This window comes from Apus apus, chromosome 4 (genome assembly GCF_020740795.1).
Source record: "Apus apus isolate bApuApu2 chromosome 4, bApuApu2.pri.cur, whole genome shotgun sequence".
Lineage (NCBI taxonomy): Eukaryota > Metazoa > Chordata > Aves > Apodiformes > Apodidae > Apus > Apus apus.
In genome coordinates, this window is record NC_067285.1 from 41454269 (window position 1) to 41473955 (window position 19687).

A 19687-nucleotide genomic window follows, 5' to 3' on the forward strand; every position below is an offset into this window, starting at 1 on the left:
GAATGGCTGGAGAGCAGGCTGAGGAGAAGGACTTGGGGGTGGGAGTTGATGAGAAGCTCAACATGAGCCACCAGTGAGCACTGGAGTCCAGAGAGCCAGTTGTGTCCTGGGCTGCATCAAAAGAAGTGTGGCCAGCAGGGCCAGGGAGGGGATTCTGCCTCTCTGCTCTGGTGAGACCCCACTTGGGAGTACTATGTCACTCTGGAGACCTCAGCACAGGAATGGCAGAGCTCCTGGAGTGAGTCCAGAGGAGGCCATAAAGATAATGAGAGGACTGGAGCAGCTCTGCTCTAGCAGAGAGAGTTGGGGTGTTCAGCCTGGAGAAGAGAAGGCTCCAGGGAGACCTTAGAGCACCTTCCAGTGCCTGAAGGGGCTCCAGGAAAGCTGGAGAGGGGCTTGGGACATGGGGGGACAAGGGGGAATGGATTAAAACTGGAAGAGGGGAGACTGAAGTTAGGAAGAAATTGAGTGTGAAGGTGGTGAGACTCTGGCGCAGGTTGCCCAGGGAAGCTGTGGCTGCCCCATCCCTGGCAGTGTTGAAGGGCAGGTTGGATGGGGCTTGGAGCAACCTGGGCTGGTGGGAGGTGTCCCTGGCCATGCAGGAGGGTTGGAGTGAGATGATTTCTAAGGTCCTTTCCAACACCAACCTACAATTCTATGTTTCACCTTCTTGGAGGAGGGACAGCTGCCCCTTAGGCAGTCACTGGCTTCAAGGACAAGGGTGTGAAATAAGACAGAAGAACAAGGTCATGTACACTCTGCCAGTTCAGAGAGGCCAACACATGGAGAGGGGAAACAGCTGGACCATCACATGCATTTCAAATGGCAGCCCTACTGGCTAACTGCACCACGCAGAGACCTTTGCTCAAAATACACCTGTTGCTACACAGAAAGGGAGTATAAAACCCTGAAGGCCCCGTACCTGGTTGGTGTTTGCAGGGAGGAAGGTCAAAGCTGCAGCAATGCTGCCCTGGGCAGCCAGGAGGTTGGCATACTGGCTCATCTTCTCAGCCAAAAGTGCCCCCACAGCATTGGGGTCCACAGCCTGGGTGAGCTGCACAGCTTTGCGCAGGATTACGACCTTCTCTATTAAATCCTGGACAAGAAAACAACAACAACCCACAAATGAGAACACCAGGGTGTAGCAGGCCCTGGCTGATGACTGCTGTGGAGGGCTGTTCCTCAGGGCAGCCCTGCAGAAGCTCTCCCACTCAATGGGAAACCCAAGCCAAGCGCAGGTTTCCTGGACAGCTGCACCAAAAGCACCCTTCTCCTGGCAGGAGACATGACAGAACAGCAACCACACACCAATTGGCTTCTAACAGCAAAGCCAGCAGCACATCAGGTGGAGTTCAAAGCCAGAACAACTGTTTGTATTGACCCAAGCCCTGAGAGTGAACAGAAAACACAATGCCCATCACCACTACCAGTGCTGAGGTGCTGCATGTTTGTTTGTACCATTTTCTCAGTTCGTAACCATCCTAATTAAATGGATCTAACAACTCCCTTGGGAGAGTTGTCCATGGTTTTCTGGTTGTTGCTGCAAAGATGGTTTTCCTGATATTCCCCAGGAATACTCCCTATCTTGCCTTCCTTGCACATCCTCAAATATCAGAGCTGATCTGGGTTGGGTTTCTTCCTAGTGCTAAGCTACACTTAGCAGGAACATTACAGGAACATTTTCTGGTAAGTTTTCTCATGTTTTTCTGACTCTCCCTATATTATATTGGAAGATACTACAAATCTTCATTTGCCATTCTTCTTTAAAATCTTGTGACAGATTCAATGCCAGTATATGACACACAGGATTTTAACCATGTATCACTAATAAGACTGTTCACTGACAGCTCAATAATCCAGTTTTGGTTTCACCCAACAAATCAGCACTTCATAAAAGTCAAGTAAAAAAAATAAGAGAACAAACAGAGTTTCATCAGTTCCACATCACAGAAAACAAGCAGCCTCATTATGACTCCAGCAGTATTTTTCAATTTCAGTATCCAAGAGAGCAAAGGAATTCAACCAAAATACAAGTTTAAACTGAAGGTAAATCTGTAAATGAAACCCTTATAAGCAAGAGACTGGAACATAATTGTGATTAATTAAAAAATTGAGAGAGTTAATAACGTGAAACAAAACTCACATATACTCCAGTTCCTTGAGTTAACTAAACAAGAGACTCACAGCACTGCCAGGAAATATTACTTTTAGTACCTTCTAAAGGTGGTCCTTCAAAGGAATGATGGAAGAAACTAAGATTATAGTATAAAGTAAATTATTTCACAATTGTTTCATCTCACTGTCATCAAACCTATTCCCCCAGGATACTTGCTATTTGCCACACATTTCACTGCTGGAAACACATTCACTATGTGCAACACCCTGGAGAAAGCTCTCATGAGAGCCTTCATACAGTTTTCTTTCCAGATCTAACTAATTTATTAGACTTCTTCCCCTGAACACCTAAACCACTCTTCCAAAAAGCAAAAACGTTTAAGTATTCCTCTACTGCAAAAGATGCAGGCATTCAAATCCCCTTCTTTACACTGAGCCCTACAGCTACCTTTTTCCACAAGAAGCTTATTAAAATGACTGTCTGAAGGCCAGAGCAGACATGAAGGCCATTGTGATCCACAACAAATCTTCCAGGATAATATTTGTGTTACTTCTACAGAAGCCACCCATTCCAGAAGGTATCCTGAGATTCATGCTGCTATCAGACAGCACTGAAGATGTACACTAGACCATTTAAACACCAAATGGTTGCAGTGTGTTACTTCCAAAATCTCTCTTAACAGAATTACCAACCTGAAGGGACAAGGGGCTGTTTCCATCCTGAGCTTTGGTCCAACAAGCAACAAGTTTCTCCACATTGCCAGCACAAATGTAACAGAGACAAGCCTGTGTCTGCAGAAGGCTGTCTCCCTCACTCTCCAGCCTGTTACCCAAGAGATCTAGGAAAAACATCAACAAAGATGCTGGTGAGTCACTTCTGTGATCCCTCTACCGCTGCCTAGGCTGGTGAAGCCTGTTGGGTCTCAGCTCAGCACAGTGAGGAGGCACATTGCCTCTGGGCTCCATTGCTACAGAGATACTTTGGTGTCCAGCACAGATTATCTCCAAAGGGCACTTCAGAGACAGTCAGCATCATGGCAGCAGGGGCTTGTCCAACTCCTGCCAGACTGAGATGTGTCAGAGGGGACTGCTGACGTGACAAAACACTAGGGTTGGTTTCTCCCCTCTGCCACTTGCTTTTTGCAGTCCCTTAATTCAGGGAGCTGAGAGTCCCATGGCCAAAGTACTGTGACCAACCAAGCCATGACCCTGTTCTGGGCTGGCATGTGCTAAAGGGAGTCACACAGCTCCAAGACACTGTGGTTCGTGGCACAGGGCTGTTGGGCACACAGCTACTGGCAATAGAGCTACCCTGTGAGTTCAGTCCAGCCAGGGGTCTGCCACACAGCACACGAGGCCAGTCGGGCTAAAGGCTTGAGAAAGAGGACTCCTCCAAGAAGCCAAAACTGCTCTTGGGGAAGAAGAGCAAAGCACCTCCCTGGAGCACTTCTCCCTGTGTCCCATGCACAAGCACTCCAGGAGACCAGTTCCTTGGCTGACACACCTGTCACATCAACATCACAGTTACCCATCTGGAAACAGTAAGGGAACAGCAGCTGTTCACTACACAGGCAATACAAGGACAAAGCTGCTGAGAAGGATCTGGGTCCTGCGCCCAGAAAATCAGAGAAGATAGAAGGAACACATCACCCCAGGGATTCCTCTCCTCTGCAACAGCACTGAAGAACTGTATTATCCATCAAAGCAGCTAGTGAGGTATTACCATAGTTTCCTGAGAAGAGAACAACTGTGGCCAAGTGTAGTTTTGCTGTAGGTGGGATAAACGACACCAGTCTGTCAAGCGTCCTTACCACAAAGGGCTGCAAACTCATCTGGCCTGGCATAAGTGAGCACAGCAGCCAAAGCCTCCCTCCAGTTCTGCAGGTCACAAGACTGTACAATCTCTTTCCAGTTCTTCGTTACCACTGCAGTGATGAGCTAGACAAGGAGAGAAACCACAGTTAAGAGCTTTGTAGGATTTCCATTGTTGTTTAGGATACAGTAAAATCGGTGTCTATTCAAGTGTACGTGTCCCTCTGCATCCAGGGTCACAGCTGATCATAGAGCTACAGTCTGGTTTGGGTTGGAAGGGACCTTCAAGATCATCTAGTCCCAACCCCCTGCATGGGCAGGGACACCTCCCACCAGACCAGGTTGCTCAGAGCCCCATCCAACCTGCCCTTCAACACTGCCAGGGACGGGGCTTCCACAGCTTCCCTGGGCAACCTGGGCCAGGGTCTCACCACCCTCACACTCAAGAACTTCCTCCTAATGTCTCACCTCAATCTCCCCTCTTCCACTTTAAAGTCATTCCCCCTTGTCCTCTCACTACATGTCAAGAGTCCCTCCCCAGCTACTGCCTTACTGTGTTGTCCCTCCAGCAGATGTTGGGGTGGTTGAAATCCCCCATGAGGACCAGGGCCTGTGAAAGCAAAGCTGCTCCTACCTGTCTACAGAGGGCCTCATCCTCTTGGGTCATCCTGGTCTGGTGGCCTGGAACCCCCCTCATTCTGAGATCACCTGTCCCTGTCTTCCCTTTAATCCTGACCCACAAGCTCTCCATCAGCTCTTCATCCATCTCCAGGTGGAGCTCCATGGACACCAGTGGGTCACTGATGTGGAGGGTGACACCCCTTCCTCTTCTCCCCTGCCTGTCCTTCCCAACAAGCTTGGACTCATCCCTTCCCCTGCTCCAGCTGTAGGAGTCATCCCACCTTGTCTCAGTGATGCCAGAACAGCCTAGACCTGCAGATGCTGCAGTGCAACTCAGTTGCACAGGAGCACATTTTACTTCTAAAGAAGTTCAGTGAAAGCCACAAAACCAGCTCAGGTAACAGAGATGGGCCAATTATTCTTGCTACAAAGCACACAAAAAAAAGAATGCACAAACCTCTGCAAGCTGGGATTGCTACAGGTGGTTTTCAGCCCAAAGATGTTCCAGCACAAAAGATGTTTTTTGCAGACAAAGACAGCATGCTAAGTAATTAGCTATAAATCTTCTACACAATGCTTAGCAAGGGGTATGAATTTTGCTTGTCAAATCACCCATGCACACAGGCTGCCTGTCCACAAGCCCTCAGAACCAAATTCCAGTTTCTTCTGTCTCAAACTCTACCTCCAGATATTTTGCTCCACACAAAAGACAGACTTGGCAGCTGTGCTGCAACTTAGTGAACAAAGTCCTTGTTATGCCAAGACTTCAAGCTCAGAAACAGCTGAACAAACATTAAGTGTGCAGTTTGGGTCCAGGAAATAAAAAAACACACCTGAACAAAAGAAAGGTCCTAGCCACAAGCTCCACAGTCCCTTTTTAGCACAGGAACAGAGAACTGCTCAGGTCACCATAAGAATACCTTTTCCCAAAGGATGAACTTCAGTGATTTCCCACACAACTACAAAACTCTCCTTCCTCTGATTAGACCAGTGGCAAGAAAGGAGCTGGGGGCAGGAGAAAGAATCCTGCAGAGTCTTAACATTTGAGATTTTCCTCTTTTCACTTGTCCACCAGCAAAATCCCACTTACAGACCCTAGCCTGTGGTGCTGCATATGCTCTAACTCACCAGGTGACTGTGCTTTGTGGCCTTCAGTCCTGATCCAGGAAAGCACTTAAGCACATGCCCATTTTACAGGCTGCCTCCTGCTACTGTGTAACACACTCTTCTTTGACAATAGACAGCTAAAAAGTGACCACGAGCAACTTTCTCCCCTCCTCTATAAGTGGCCATCCTTGCCAAACCAATTGTTCTGTGCTCTTTTCAAGTCACTTCTCCTGCTTCCCCCTCCTGTTGCTACCTTCTTATGTCCAAGAAGAAAGGGCTGAATGAGCAGCATAAGAATCCCTAGCTTTACAAAAAGCTGCAAAGAATAACCAGCTGGCCATAGCACACTTCCTCCTAGACAACAGATCAGTCTCCCCTGGGCACACTCTTCTGTGCATGCAGAAGCATCAGCAAAACCTGCTAAGACTGATCACAGAACCATAAAACAGTTTGGGTTGGAAGGGACCTTAAAAGATCATCTAGTCCTAACCCCCCTGCATGGGCAGGGACACCTCCCACCAGACCAGGTTGCTCCAACCTGCCCTTGAACACTTCCAGGGATGGGGCAGCCACAGCTTCCCTGGGCAACCTGCGCCAGGGTCTCACCACCCTCATACTAAAGAATTTCCTCCAAATGTCTCACTTCAATCTCTCCTCTTCCAGTTTTAATCCATTCCCCGTTGTCCTTTCACTACAAGCCCTTGTGAACAGCACCTCCCCAGCTTTCCTGGAGCCCCTTTAGGCACTGGAAGGTGCTCTAAGGTCTCCCTGGAGCCTTCTCCAGGCTGAGAAAGCCCAGCTCCATCAGCCTGTCTCTGGAGCAGAACTCCTCCAGCCCTCTTATAATTTCCATGGCCCTTCTCTGGACTCTCTTCAGGAGCTCCATGTCCTTCCTGTTTTGGGGGCTCCAGAACTGGACACAGTACTCCAGATGGGGAGGCAGAAATGAACATAGTGCCACTGGCACTGATCATGGCTCACGTGCAACCCTTGAAAAATGTGCTAAGATAAGCTGAATTGTGTGCTGCTTAAGATATTTATCAGTGAGAATCTACTAGTGTATATGAAAGTCAGACACTGGAGACAAGGTAAAGAAGACTCTTCTTGTGTACTGATATCCTGGCAGCATTGTTTTCCTCTCCTTAACAATGGATTAAAAAAGAATAACAGAAATCCTTCTGCTCCAAGATCTTGTGGATGACTTGAATACTTAGTAGCGTCTCACAGAAATAAACATACGAAATGGCAAGACAACTTGGGAGGTGAAAAAGGGACTTGCCAAAGGCCTACATGCATGTTGTATCATAACTGAAAAACAAACAAACCAACCACCCAAAAAACAACATACCCTGGTAATTTTGCTCTGCATCCTAGCAAAGTACTTGTCCTGTGTCCTAGAAAGCAGGTCCTGCCCGCCTGCGATGGCCAGGATGATGGCATCGGCCATGCGGTTATCGTGCAAGCACAGATCCACTGCACTCTCAAAGTTCCCCATCAGCAAGGCCTGGGTAATCAAACCATCCACATCTGCAACAAGAGAGCAGGGCATCTTCAAACCACGGCACAGAAGTCACCTCAATATGACAACTGCAGGTGATGTTGTTCAACCACACAGCAGAGCTCCGCGCTCCTGGCAAAGCAGCTCGCTCCAGGCCTACAGGGATTTCATCCTGCCAGGGATGCTCAAGTTCATTTCCAGACTCTGGCACACTATGGTCACAGCCACATCAGGTGGGGCACTGCCAAGCATCACTTACCTGGCTGCAGAACACCATGCTAGAGGTCTAAGTGACCTCTGAAACGGCCACCCTGCATACACAGTCCCAGAAATGAAGTCTAACCTGCACAGGGAGTCAATGGCTGCTGTGTTATTCAAGATCCCTTGGGAATTTCTGTACAAAAAGTGATATTAGCACCCCATGCCTGATCAGGTGTGTATTCTTTTGTACCAGAAACGTCCCAGAGTAACTGCATTTCACCAATGGGGTAGACAAGTGCTACATACTTCCTTTCCTTCCCTAAGATGATGCATTTTCAAGTGCCTCGAGACTGCTGTGAAATTAATGGAGTTAGAGGCAAGTCAGGATAACCCTTCACAATCCATGCAGAAATTGCCTTCTCACTGGAACACTAACTAGTATCAACATCAGAACTGAGAAGTATCAGCAGATAGAATGAAATCATGATGAAGGTCTTTTTTACCTCCACTAACAGAGATATTAAATGTCTTCTTTGCAGATTTCAAATCTTCCGTTTCTTGTATATGGTCCTTCATCCCCTGAGAGGAAGGAAAAGCATCATTGTTGAGATTGTGTAAGCACTTGGAATATACACACACACACATTTAAAAAAATACAGCTGTTGCATTACAAGTGAGTATCATAGAATCATTAAGGTCAGAAGAGATCTTCAAGATCATTGAGTCCAACCACAATCCAGCTACCACAACCACTAAACTATGTCCTGAAGGGCCACATCTAAATGCTTCTTCAACACCTCCGGGGATGGTGCCTACACCACCTCCTTGAGCAGCCCATTCCAATGCCTCACCACTCTTTCAGGAAAGAAAATTTCCCTAATATCCAACCTAAACCTCTCCTGGCACAGCTTACACCAATTTCCTCTCATCCTATCACTAAAAATAGATCCTCACACTACCAGTTGCCAAGGAGATGGAGATCATTAACTTAGAAGGAAGGAGTATCCCTGTCATTTGTTAGAACACTGTCAGCACAGGATAACCAATTTCCCCCAGTGCCTGCACAAAGGCACCTCTTCAGCACACCAAGGAAGGCTTGGGCTTATCAAAGGTGCATGGAAACATGCTATGATAAAATCCTTGTTCTGACAGACCAGAGTGGGCCATTTTATAAAATGGATGCCAAGGGGAAAAAAGCACTGGAAGCCCCAAATTTCTACCTACCAGGGAAGCTTTATATAAGCATACATGTATACCTAGAGATCACAAACAGCTGCAACCAGATGCCAGGATCCTGGGTACTGACTTGCATAAGCAATTGTACACACAACCCCCTCAAAGCAAAACAGCCACAGAATCAGAAACCTTCTCCCTTCCCTCCTCTTTCAACTTCAACCCTCACAAAAAAAAGTCTACCATACTGCTACCTAGGCTTCACTTTGCTCCACTAAGACTTTCAGCTCATCCTTGAAACTCTCTGCCCTAGGCATACACCCTAGGTAAGCAAAACACATGAATACGTGCTTAATTTTCCACACAGAAGTTCAGTGTGGCTCACTGTGGTGCTCTGGCAACCATCAATTTTCACAGCACAGCCTACAAGCACAGAAATGGTCCCCCAAGCTGCCTCCTCTGTCATAAGCCAGTGCACTAGCACGTGCAGTGGGAGTCCTAGAGTCTGCTGCACACCCTGCTTATCTGTGAAATTGTACTTCAGAGGATGAAGAGCAAGTACACAGTTTACCAAGAGCAGGCATTTAGGATGGGGAGGCAAATCTGAAAGAAGCTGGATCTTTGTCTTGGGAAAGAAGGCAGCATCTGGAAAATTATGCTGTCAGATAATGCAAGATAAATATTTGGTATGAGTTGAGAGCATGCTGATTCCTGGAAGAGTCACATGTGCCCATCCAGTGGCTTCAGGACCACCTCAATTTACCACGCGTGCTGGTAGCTTGCCCCTCTGCAAAGATCTACACCTAGAAACAGGGCAGGAATAAGCTGACAGCTTTTTGATAATCAGCCAGAGGGAGGGAAGAAAGTTAGGAGGAAAGGAAGAAGGAAAAAGGGGGGGGGAAAAAAAGGAATACATTAGAGCTGTGGCAGGAAATCATTTAGTACACCATGTTAGGGAAACTCCAGAGTGAAAATTACAGCAGAATAAAGTCCTTGAGGCTGGTGCCAACTGGACTGTCAAAAAATGAGCTTCTTCATTGTCACCAAAACCTATTCACATGAAAATCCCAAGCAACTTAACAGCCCACATTTTACTCATTTTAAGTAACTCCTTGTATTTCTCTATATCCCCAGCACCAGGAAAAGCCAACAAAAGAAAACACTCGTAATAGTAACAACGTAAATACCCAGGAGGTCATCAGGGTTAGTCTAGAGGGTGACAAATACCTCTCCCAAGAACTGCTCCTCTGTAGCAGGGCCTTCATCCCCCTCGTTCAGCACAGATTCATCAGAAGCCTTTGGCAGAGAGAAGATGCCATAAAAAAAAAAAGCCAGCAAAAGAGGAAGACACAGTTAGTAGAGCACAGCCCCCTTCCCACTAACCATGGCCAGAATCAGGCTGCAGATCAGAAATGCACTGGTAATATATGCTTGAGTATGACCCACATGGCAAGAGCCTCTCCATTCCCTTGCTCTTTGTCATGACACAACAACCTTGTGCTGTCCTCACCTTAGCTGCCTGAAAACATGCAGCAAAAACTCTTCTTCCCCATTAGGCAAGTACAGATGACACCCAAAATGTCCACTGCCACAAGAGCAATGCAGTCCCCCCACTGCAGACTCAGGCCATTGCAAGTACAATGGGCAATGCCTGAGCTGAATTGATCCCTCTTCCTGGCACATCTTAGAGAAACACACTCATTCCTGCTTTTTTTGAAGCCTGGGGAAGGTGCTGTTTTTCAAACCAGCTGCCAGGCAGTAAGGCTCTGTCCTACCTCACAGGCAGCACCAAGTGTCAGAGTGAGCAAGACACAGGCTGAAAAAAGAAAAGATGGAGGGACATCATGGAGACCCTGCACTAAAGCCTGTAGCCAAGAGCCCTTCATTGGGAATGGAAAAAATTCTTCTCACTTTGCACATGAAGAGGGCATTATAAAGCTAATCACCAAGCTGCACACCTGTGTTTGCTTACCTCTCCCACGCCAGCATCTGCAAGACCCTCTTTATTCATAGTGGATGTAATCTAGGAAAGAATCACAATTTCAGTGACCTTTTATTTTAGAGAGGCATAATACCTGTCACTCATCTGTCAGACTACAAAACTGGCATGTGGAGCTAATATGTTGCTTACAGAACAGTTGACATGAAACTTAGGCCATCTCCTTTCCCAGCCTGGCTATGTCTCTTGCACCTCAAGCTCCAATGGGTACAACAGCTACTTTAAGCCTTTAAACCTTGAATTGTTAACTCAAGAGCCTCAAACTTCACTAGAGCTGATGGAAACCAGAGTAATAAAAATAGTGCAAGAGCATGCAAAACAAGACACCATCTGCTCTGCTTGGGGAAAATGAAGTCATGACAATCCTTGTGGAGGAGGAAGCCTGTCAGAAAGCTGTGGTTTCAAGCACAGCAGTCAGATGGCTGTGGGCTAAGATCTTCCAGGGTATGGAAGAGTTTAAATACTCAGCTTTTACTCCTTTGCAAAGAAAATAATGACTCCAGATTCAATCAGGGCCCTCAAAGACACAGATTCAATGTACAGAGTTTTGAATATATGCAGAAAATAGATTAGTTTGGCATCTGGGAGCCTGGGTTTCCTTATGCTGCTCATTTTATCTACTGCTTTTAGTATGGCACTCTTTATTTTGCCCTTGTAGTCTGCTTTTCACTAAAAACTGAGCTAAATGGCTGGATTAACTTTTTCTTTTTTTATTTTAGTTTACAACAGAAAGAAGAAATCTAGGACTTGACTTACATAAGACAATCACAGGTTTTAAGATAATCAAAACTAAACCACCATGTTCTTAACAGCTTATTCCAAGAAGCTGAAAACTTGTGATCCTTTTTTACATACCAGTAACGTGAATAACAAGTGGCTTTGTGAGTTTATCACAAAATATAGTTAACAGCTACATGAAAACATGGCCTAGCAGCTTCCCAAATCTCTTCCTCAAATACTGAAACAATGGGGTAGAGGCCCAGCACTTCAGGCCACTCAATCCAGCTATGTCCATTTTCCCAGCTACTCTCCAAGCACAAGGCCTATCAAACCCTGAGCAACAGCAGCAGTCCTAGGGGCAAATAACTATATCAATCACACAAGGCATCTTCATTTATGGCAGCTCTCTGCAGCTACAGCCATTAGTAAAGCATTTAACACAAGCATGGCTTCTAGGTACATTTACCTTCTTCCTCAGATCATCCTTCTTGTATCCCAAGAGCCCGAGGTATTTAATACGTGTATCTTCTTCAAAGTTTGCCTTTACAGAAACAAAAGTTTTAAGAATATATTGCAGTTCACCATTTTTCATTTTCTTCCTCACTGGCTTTTTACTTGATTGGTACAAATGACTCAGTGAGAGCTCCTGACTATGGAGACTGAGTATAATCAAGGTAACTGAAAAGGTCTTCAGTGACTTGGGCACCCAAGGCTCAAATCTGGTTATTGTAGGTGAAGAATCTGCTTATCTGCTTCACTGTGAAACCTCTCAGTGTTCACAGAGAGCAGTGAAAAGCACATCTGAGGCTGTCCCAAAGCTTTATCTCTTTTCCCCAGCGCCCTGTACAAAAATACAGATGTAAAAAAACCACAGGATACCTGCCCCCCAAGCCTTGGCTTCTGCCATGATTTCCCACAAACACCCCTGGTCCTGAGGACCCTCTTTCTTCTGATGGGTCACCTCCAACAACAGGGCCTATGGGCACTATTCCCACAGCCTACACACTTTTGGTTCCCAGGATCTCTTCTGCTAGAACACTGCAATGAGCAGAAGGAACCATTTCTGCACTGTCTTTCCAACTCAAGAGGGGATCTCCTGAGCTGCTGTTATCTTGTTACCTTTAAGAAGGCCCACACATTTTTCTCAAAGTCAGCTGGGGCCATGTCAATTTTCTTCTGGCAGTAGCTGACAAAGCCTTCAGACTGCACAGCCTCCTGCAGCTGGTTGGAGCGGGCCAGGAATTCCTCCTCCGTAACCACCTGGCTCACATAGACAAGGTGATGCTGCTGCTGCTGCTCCATGCCTGGCTGCTGCTGAGACTTGGCATGCTCAAATGTAACCAGCTTGCCTCCAAACTAGAATTGAGGCACACATGCAGGATGTAAGAACACAAATACAGACTGCAGAGTACATAAAAAGCATGCTTCTACACGTGTGTACAAGATTTTATACAGTGCTTCTTGCCCAATGGAGAAACATTCCTAACATCAAGTCCTTGATTTCTTTTTTTTTTTCCTTCACTCCATAGTTAGATGCATGTAAGGCTGGATAAGTGGGTGCACATTTCATAAGACTGATGAGCAAAGTTACTGCTGTGCCTCTTTTTTCTCAGGAAACTGTGAGCTGGAGCTGTGGGTCCATATAGTGCTCAGCACAAATGGACTATCTCATGATATTGCACTGTAATTACCAAAGAAACATATGCACCATTAAATAAATGCTCCAGCATGACGTCTACCTCACTCTTGGCAGGCTGTGTAAAAGTTAAAAGCCTACAGAGAAATGGCCAGTAGGTTGTGTCATCATTTGGAGCGCAGTGAAATCAACAGAAGACAAAAAAAATAGAAGGGGGCTTATAATACTGCTTCATTCTATAACTCAAAGTTAACTTACACAGGCCAGATCGATAAATTACACAGTCAGCATTCCAAAAAGCACAAAGCCTAGCCAAGAAAAAGACTGACAGCTGGGTCCTGGCAAACCAGAACAAATAAAGGAACAAACACTACTGTAAAATGACACATCAGTGTCTAGACAACATCACTTCTCTTTGAGGAGGAAGAAACCTGCATTTAATTTGTGTATCAGATTGTGAGTAAGCAGACATATGATGCTGAGAAGCGAGCCAAGAAATCCATTTCAAGAGGACAGGCTAAAATATTCAGGATTCTTTCCTGAGAAATGGTTTGTAGGTCTGGAAAATAAGCCAAATGTGGAGCCAAACAGCAGATAACTCTGCTTTCTCAAAAGCACAACCTTGCCGCCCTCTCAGCTGGCTCCTCTGCACATCAACCAGCCATGGAGGAGTCCAGCCATGTGCTGCTACAGCAACTCCTGCTACCTCGATCAGAGCTGAACTGAGTATTCTTCAACACAGTGATTCACTTAATAGCTTCAAACTGCACTCAGTTCTCAGATACTTGCCCAGTTTGGTCCTGTTTCCCCCTCTGCAACCTATATCTGTTTACTACAAAGCACTGCATAGAAATGAAACAAAGCCCCAGTCCTCTAACCAAGAGAAAAGTGCCTGTAGGCAAAACAACTCATTATTGTTTCCTCATCCCAGGGATCTCTGTCACACATTTGCTGGCTTGCTGTCCCAAAAGCCCAGTCTGGAAGCTACAGCAAGCATCTCCTGCCATGACAAGAAACAGGAAGTTCTCCCAAGGTGGAGCACAATGTTGAACTCTTTTCTGCCTCCAGTGTTGTGCAGGTTGCACTAGTATCTCCCTCCCTGCCTGGCCAACCATGCCCTGCCTTGTCTCCTGCTTACCGAGAACGACGCTCCCACAGGTCGCCGGATCCATTTGGGTGGTTTCTTCAGGGGCAAAACAACTCTCTGTGGGGTGGTCTGCTGAGGAAGCTGCAGGGGTGGGAGGGGCTGTCCTGTACCAAACGGATCAAGGTTCCCAAAAGATGATGAAAGCTTTGATGAAAAAAAGGGGGCAAGGAGGGAAAAAAAGTTACATATCTACAATAAACTGAATATAAGCATTTATTTGCTTAAGACTGGTACTCCTGCAAGCAGGGCTACAGACAGCCACTGAGGACTTCCTGGGAGCCCATGTTTCTTTCCTCCCACCTTTCTGTCCATATGCTTAGCTGAATATTTCTCAATACCTGGTCAACTTGCTTCTGCCTCAAGCCATCTGTGCTGCCTCCCATGATGGAGTAAATGCTGATTCGCCCATCAAATGAAGCTGCAGACAAGACAGCAGGGTTCCGAGGACACCACTGGATATCAAAGCACCACTGTGTGTTGGTGGGCAACTCATACAGCACCTGGGCAACAAAAAACAAGTCCAGTGAATCAGGGCTTTTATGAAGCATCACACTGAACAGCAGCAGTTCTCCTGCCTGCCCAGAGATTGGTCTGCAGGACAAACTACACAGGCAGGGTATGTCTGGGCTGTCCCACTGCAAGCTGCTGCTGTTCATCACAGAATCACAGAGGGGTTTGGGTTGGAATCATCTAGATCCAACCCATCTGCATGGGCAGGGACACCTCCCACCAGACCAGGTTGCTCAGAGCCCCATCCAACCCACCCTTGAACACTTCCAAGGACGGGGTATTCACAACTTCCCTGGACAACCTGGGCCAGTGTCTCACCAGTTGTACTGAGTCACTTGTCAGTCTCGCCCTCCTGCTGAAGCCAAGCAAGCCTACCCATTCAGGACTATGTGTAGGGCACAGGAAATCATAACACCAGGTCATGAACGAATCCTCTTTTTATGGGCAAATCTCTAAGAAAAAAGGCTCCATGTGCTGACTGCATACCAGTGCTTTGCTTCAGGAAGGCAGCAGCTGATCTAGAGAACATTTCCATCACAGCAGAAGCTACAGATTTGCTCCCAAGTGCATTTTAGTTTCCCCTTTTCAAGTGCCTCCTTCCATGTCTTGTATCTCACAGGCTTACGGAGGCACAACTGACCAAGCTCACCCCTCCTATTAACCCCACTAGAGACCTACAAAAAAATAGGCCCAGCTTCACCTGCCCAAAAGAGGAAGATAACTGGAAGAGAATTCAGAACCACAAACAACTCAGACGTCCTGCACCATGCAGCAGGCTGCTCCAGGCTGCTATCCATGGCAACACAGAGTCAGCAGGCAGTGGGGGCCAGCTGAACATCAACTCTGTCTCCTCAGTTTTAGCACAGGTCATCCTCAGGGAGCCAGCCTGAAAGCCATGGTAGGCACCTAATCAGGTCAGAAATTGCTTCCCTGGTGCTACTATGCTTGCTCAATTCAGAACTAGTCTTGGTATTTCTATACACAACATGAAGATGTGTCCATGTGGGAAACTGTTCTTTTCTTCCAAAGTAAGGGGTTTTTTTTCAAGAAAACTGGTCAAGTTAAAATCTGCACTCTGGACAGACAGCCTCTCCTGCCCTGGAACATAAAAGCCCACCATTTATGCAGCAGACATTTAGGTAGGAAGTAAGTAACATTAAGTGGGGTCATTCTTATCCCTTACAATGAGCAGGGACCTCATTAGCAGGAGAGAAGCAGAAAGGACAAACATGTAATATTTGCAACGCTAGGAAGGAAACCTGCACCACCAGGACAAGCTCAGAAGGTGACATGCACCAAACACAAGTACATGGGATAGAGAGAAACATCCCACAGAAGCATCATTCCCAGGAATGCAGGCACACCAACACCTGCTTTGCACATGTCACTGTGCCACCCCTGAGCAGATTTTTAAGCAGTGTGAATACAATACCTCGCCTGTGTTAGGGTTGGAGCAGACAATTTTAGCATCCTTCCCACAGCTGAGTAGCAGCTCTGAATCTGCCATATTCCAAGCAATGGCCAATATGCCCCTGCATGAAAAGTCACAACACAAATGGTGAGAAATAAAGCACGTTCATAAGCTGAGTTTCTGCATGAGCTGAGCATTCCACCACCTAATGCCCAGCCCAGCCCATCCTTTTACAAGAGAAGTTTTTCAGTCTTATCAGCACTTTATTTACTGAAATAGATGCTTTCTGTTTTCTGTATGAATAAGTATAAAGGTGTAGCCATTGTACCTGAAAATTAAGTGCTCCAGTCATGCAGGAGAACCTGGACACCAGTGTAACAAAATGGTTTGTTTGCCTGCAGTACCATTAACATACTGTGTGAAAACATGTAGCTAAGGTCAGTGACTACAAAGTTTGTCAGCTCCTTTTAATTAGCAGGAGATTCAAGTCAGCAGGACCACTGGCAGCAGTTTTAGTAGAGGCTGCAACACAAACTTACTGCTGTTCTCTCTTCCCTCAAATCAAATGCTGTTTTTGGGCAATAAGGAAGTTTCACTAACAACTGAGGAGCAACAAGAATTTAACAGAATCTTGCCTTGTACCTGAATTTAAGGCATTTTGGGGACTGAGGGGCAGAGAGACTGTACATGTCCACATGTGAAGATGTGCCCAGGTGCACCTTCAAGCTATTATTCAGGAAGAATTAACTACAATACTAGTGCTTTGCACCTCAGCTCCTCTTCCAAAAAAGCACAGAAAGAAACTAGAAACTTCAGTGTTTCAGCATGATCGTGTGTGTTGTTTTTCCTTGGGGGGTGGTGAGGGGGAGAGGGAGCAGAGGGACAGACAGGGCAGTTCCTTCAAACCAGAAGGCCCCCCAAAAGGCAAGTCTTTCAGGTCAAGGGGCTGGCTAGTCAGCAAGCCAGCATGTAACACTGCCTGCTGCTGCAATCGCTGCCTCCACAAGGAACTGAGCCACTGAACCACTGCTTAGTGGTATGAAGAAGCTGAAATGCAGTGACAAAGAGGGCAAACACTGTGGAGCAGCAGGCTACCTGAGACTCATACCTTGTGTGGCTTTCTAGAACACGAAGTGGTGAGGAAGCAAATCTCAGGTCCCACATCTGGATCACAGGCAACCTGTCATCCTCCGAAGCCAAAACCATCTGGGTAGCAACATCAGGGTGCCAAGCCAGGCCTGAGCAGTGCATCTGAGGGGCAACATGGAGCCACAACGTAAAACAACTTCAGCAGCAGTAAAGGACAAAGGACAAATATGTCTGCCTGCACAGGAAAACATGGTTGTGACACAACTTGCAACAGTTTCTGGGCACTCTTTCTGACTGCATTCCGATAGGGATACCCCCAGTTTTCAGAATGAGGAGACCTGTAGCTCGTTTCCCAAGGTCCTCTCTCAAAGAGATAACTTTGAGCTGTCTTGTTCACAGTTCTATGTCTTACATTAAAACTGTAAAGCCCCCTGTAGAAACCTTTTTCTCTAGTATTTTTGATATTTTAACAAAAGCAACCACTAGGCAGATGTTATTGCAATGTGAACACTGACATCACTGGACTACAAGCACATGATGAAGACCACCTACTGAGCTGATTGTGATGTTAGGCAACAAATGCATATAACAGTGACACAGTTTACCAGATTCATAGCACAGTAACCAAGCAGCTACTTGGTTTTGAACTCTTCAAAGTTTTCTAGAGCAATATTCAAATTAAAATAGATAGAATTATACCAATATGCTACTCTCCACAGGCTGCTCTTCACATTTACACTGCCTGAGGAGCAGACATGGTGGCTGTAGCTACACAAGGCAGTGTCCTTGTGTCCCCCACTCCTGTGGTGCTCTCTATCACAGATCATGATTTCTCCAAACTTAGCTGCAGCCTGCCCCTGTTTCCACACCCAGACCAGCAAGAGCTCAGACCCCAGCTCCATCAGTCACCTGTTCTGCCAGGGCTCAGCCCTTGTGCTTATCCCACCTGTGATGCCAAGAAGGAAGCCCCCTCTGCCCATGCACTAAGTCATCATGCCACCTGCTCTGCAAAACTAAATGTGCTCACCCAGAGTACATCAGCTGCAACCCCATCTCTTCAGTAAACAAAACCAGGTAATTTCTGACTAACTGAATATACGTATTTCTGTGGTAGCCACTCCTCCCCAAGCCTGTAGCACTGCTGGGTGTTGTTGTGGCCCAAGTGCAGGACCTGACATTTTGGCCTTACTGAAACTCATGGCATTGGCCTTGGCCCATGGATAAAGCCTGCCTAGATCCCTCTGCAGAGCCTCCCTGCCCTCAGGCAGATCAACACTTCCACCCAGCTTAAGTGTCACCTGCACATTTACTAAGGGTGCACTCTGTCTCCTTCTCTATATCATCAATAAAGACATTCAACAGGACTGGCTCCAGCACTAAGCCCCAGGGAACAGCCCTAGTGACCAGCTCCCAACTGGATTTAGCCCCAGTCAGCACAGCTCTTTGGACCCATCATCCAACCAGTTTTTAACCCCACAAAGCGTGTGCCCATTCAAGCCACAAGCAGCCAAAAGTTTCTCTAGGAGAATGCTGTGGGAAACCATGTGCTATCACCTGTCCCACAAGCCAAGAGGCTCTCCCCATCTCCCCACAAGCACTCAGGCAGCTGCACGAGCACCAACTTACCCGGTTATTGTGGTCGCTGACTTTGATGATGGGCTCATTCTTCCTGAGATCCCACACGGTGGCTCGGCCACTCGGGCTGGCAGATGCCAGGATGTGCTGGACTTGCCTGTTCCAGGCGATGCAGCTGATGTCCTCAAGAGGCTGTTGCACACACAGAAAACAGCCTGTCACCAGCTTTCCAAATCGAAGACTCAAAACCTGTTATTTTCAGAACTTGCTACATGACCCATCTGCTAGGAGACTCCCCCGAGGCACTGCACAGGTGCTCACACTCTAGGGTGGAATACCTGAAAACTCTGATTTACAAGCTGCTAGTATTTCTCTAATATCTGCATCTTCTGCTTTACACACACTGGTCACTTGAAGACTAAGCACAACTGTTTTCAAAACCAGAGAATTACTCCATGAAAGTATAACCAGGTATTTGAACTGCTCTTTTGCCTTGGATAATTAGGTTTTGACTTACAAAAATGTTTGCTTGGAAGAATTTTGTGAGTCTTTATATTCCCTCCCAACTGCTACCTTAAGTCTGAGAATTAAAAGCAATGTCAGCCCAGTCCTCGTTGCACTGTTGTTTCAAGTTGTAAATTAAGCATCTGAACTGAAAAGACTTCCCAGCCTAAAAAATTACTATTAAACATAAAAACTCTTACACAGGGATCTTTAACTCAGGTGAGTGTCCTCCAAAATGCTCAGATGATAATAAACAACTCAAACTAAACAAAGTAACCAGACCCTCAGAGTTTAAACTAAAAGTCTTTAAATTGAATCCCATTCACTTCTAATCCCATTTCCTCTCTTGGCTGCCCCCAAATTATCACGCAGTAATAAATCCATCCTCTAGTAACCACAAACTTCTTGTACAGTTTTTTAGCAGCTACAGAAAGGTACAGGCATTGAAACAACTTCCTCCCATTCTTCCATCTCTTGCACAAAGTCCAAAAGGCTATTGTTTTTCCCCCAGAGATCTTTAAGAGAGACAAGCTTAAACACTGGCCCTGAAGGACAGCAATTAAACACTC

At 46.4% G+C, this 19687-nt stretch overlaps 1 protein-coding gene across 13 annotated transcripts in view; it reads right to left on the reverse strand.

The window, feature by feature from the left end:
- SEC31A (SEC31 homolog A, COPII coat complex component) overlaps positions 1–19687 on the reverse strand; it is a 47955-nt gene that overhangs the window by 17724 nt on the left and 10544 nt on the right. For 9 of the 13 annotated variants that reach the window (XM_051618776.1, XM_051618771.1, XM_051618769.1 and 6 more), the window contains exons 8-21: positions 18666–18806; positions 17059–17201; positions 15972–16071; positions 14368–14529; positions 14021–14173; positions 12366–12602; positions 11713–11787; positions 10500–10550; positions 9755–9823; positions 7858–7933; positions 7004–7182; positions 3927–4053; positions 2809–2954; positions 923–1096 (exon numbers count right to left, since the gene is read on the reverse strand). In XM_051618776.1, the coding sequence (XP_051474736.1) occupies positions 923–1096; positions 2809–2954; positions 3927–4053; positions 7004–7182; positions 7858–7933; positions 9755–9823; positions 10500–10550; positions 11713–11787; positions 12366–12602; positions 14021–14173; positions 14368–14529; positions 15972–16071; positions 17059–17201; positions 18666–18806 (1833 nt within the window). The remainder of the gene's footprint in view (positions 1–922; positions 1097–2808; positions 2955–3926; positions 4054–7003; positions 7183–7857; positions 7934–9754; positions 9824–10499; positions 10551–11712; positions 11788–12365; positions 12603–14020; positions 14174–14367; positions 14530–15971; positions 16072–17058; positions 17202–18665; positions 18807–19687) is intronic. The other 4 variants (XM_051618774.1, XM_051618772.1, XM_051618770.1 and 1 more) reach the window with 1 other exon arrangement.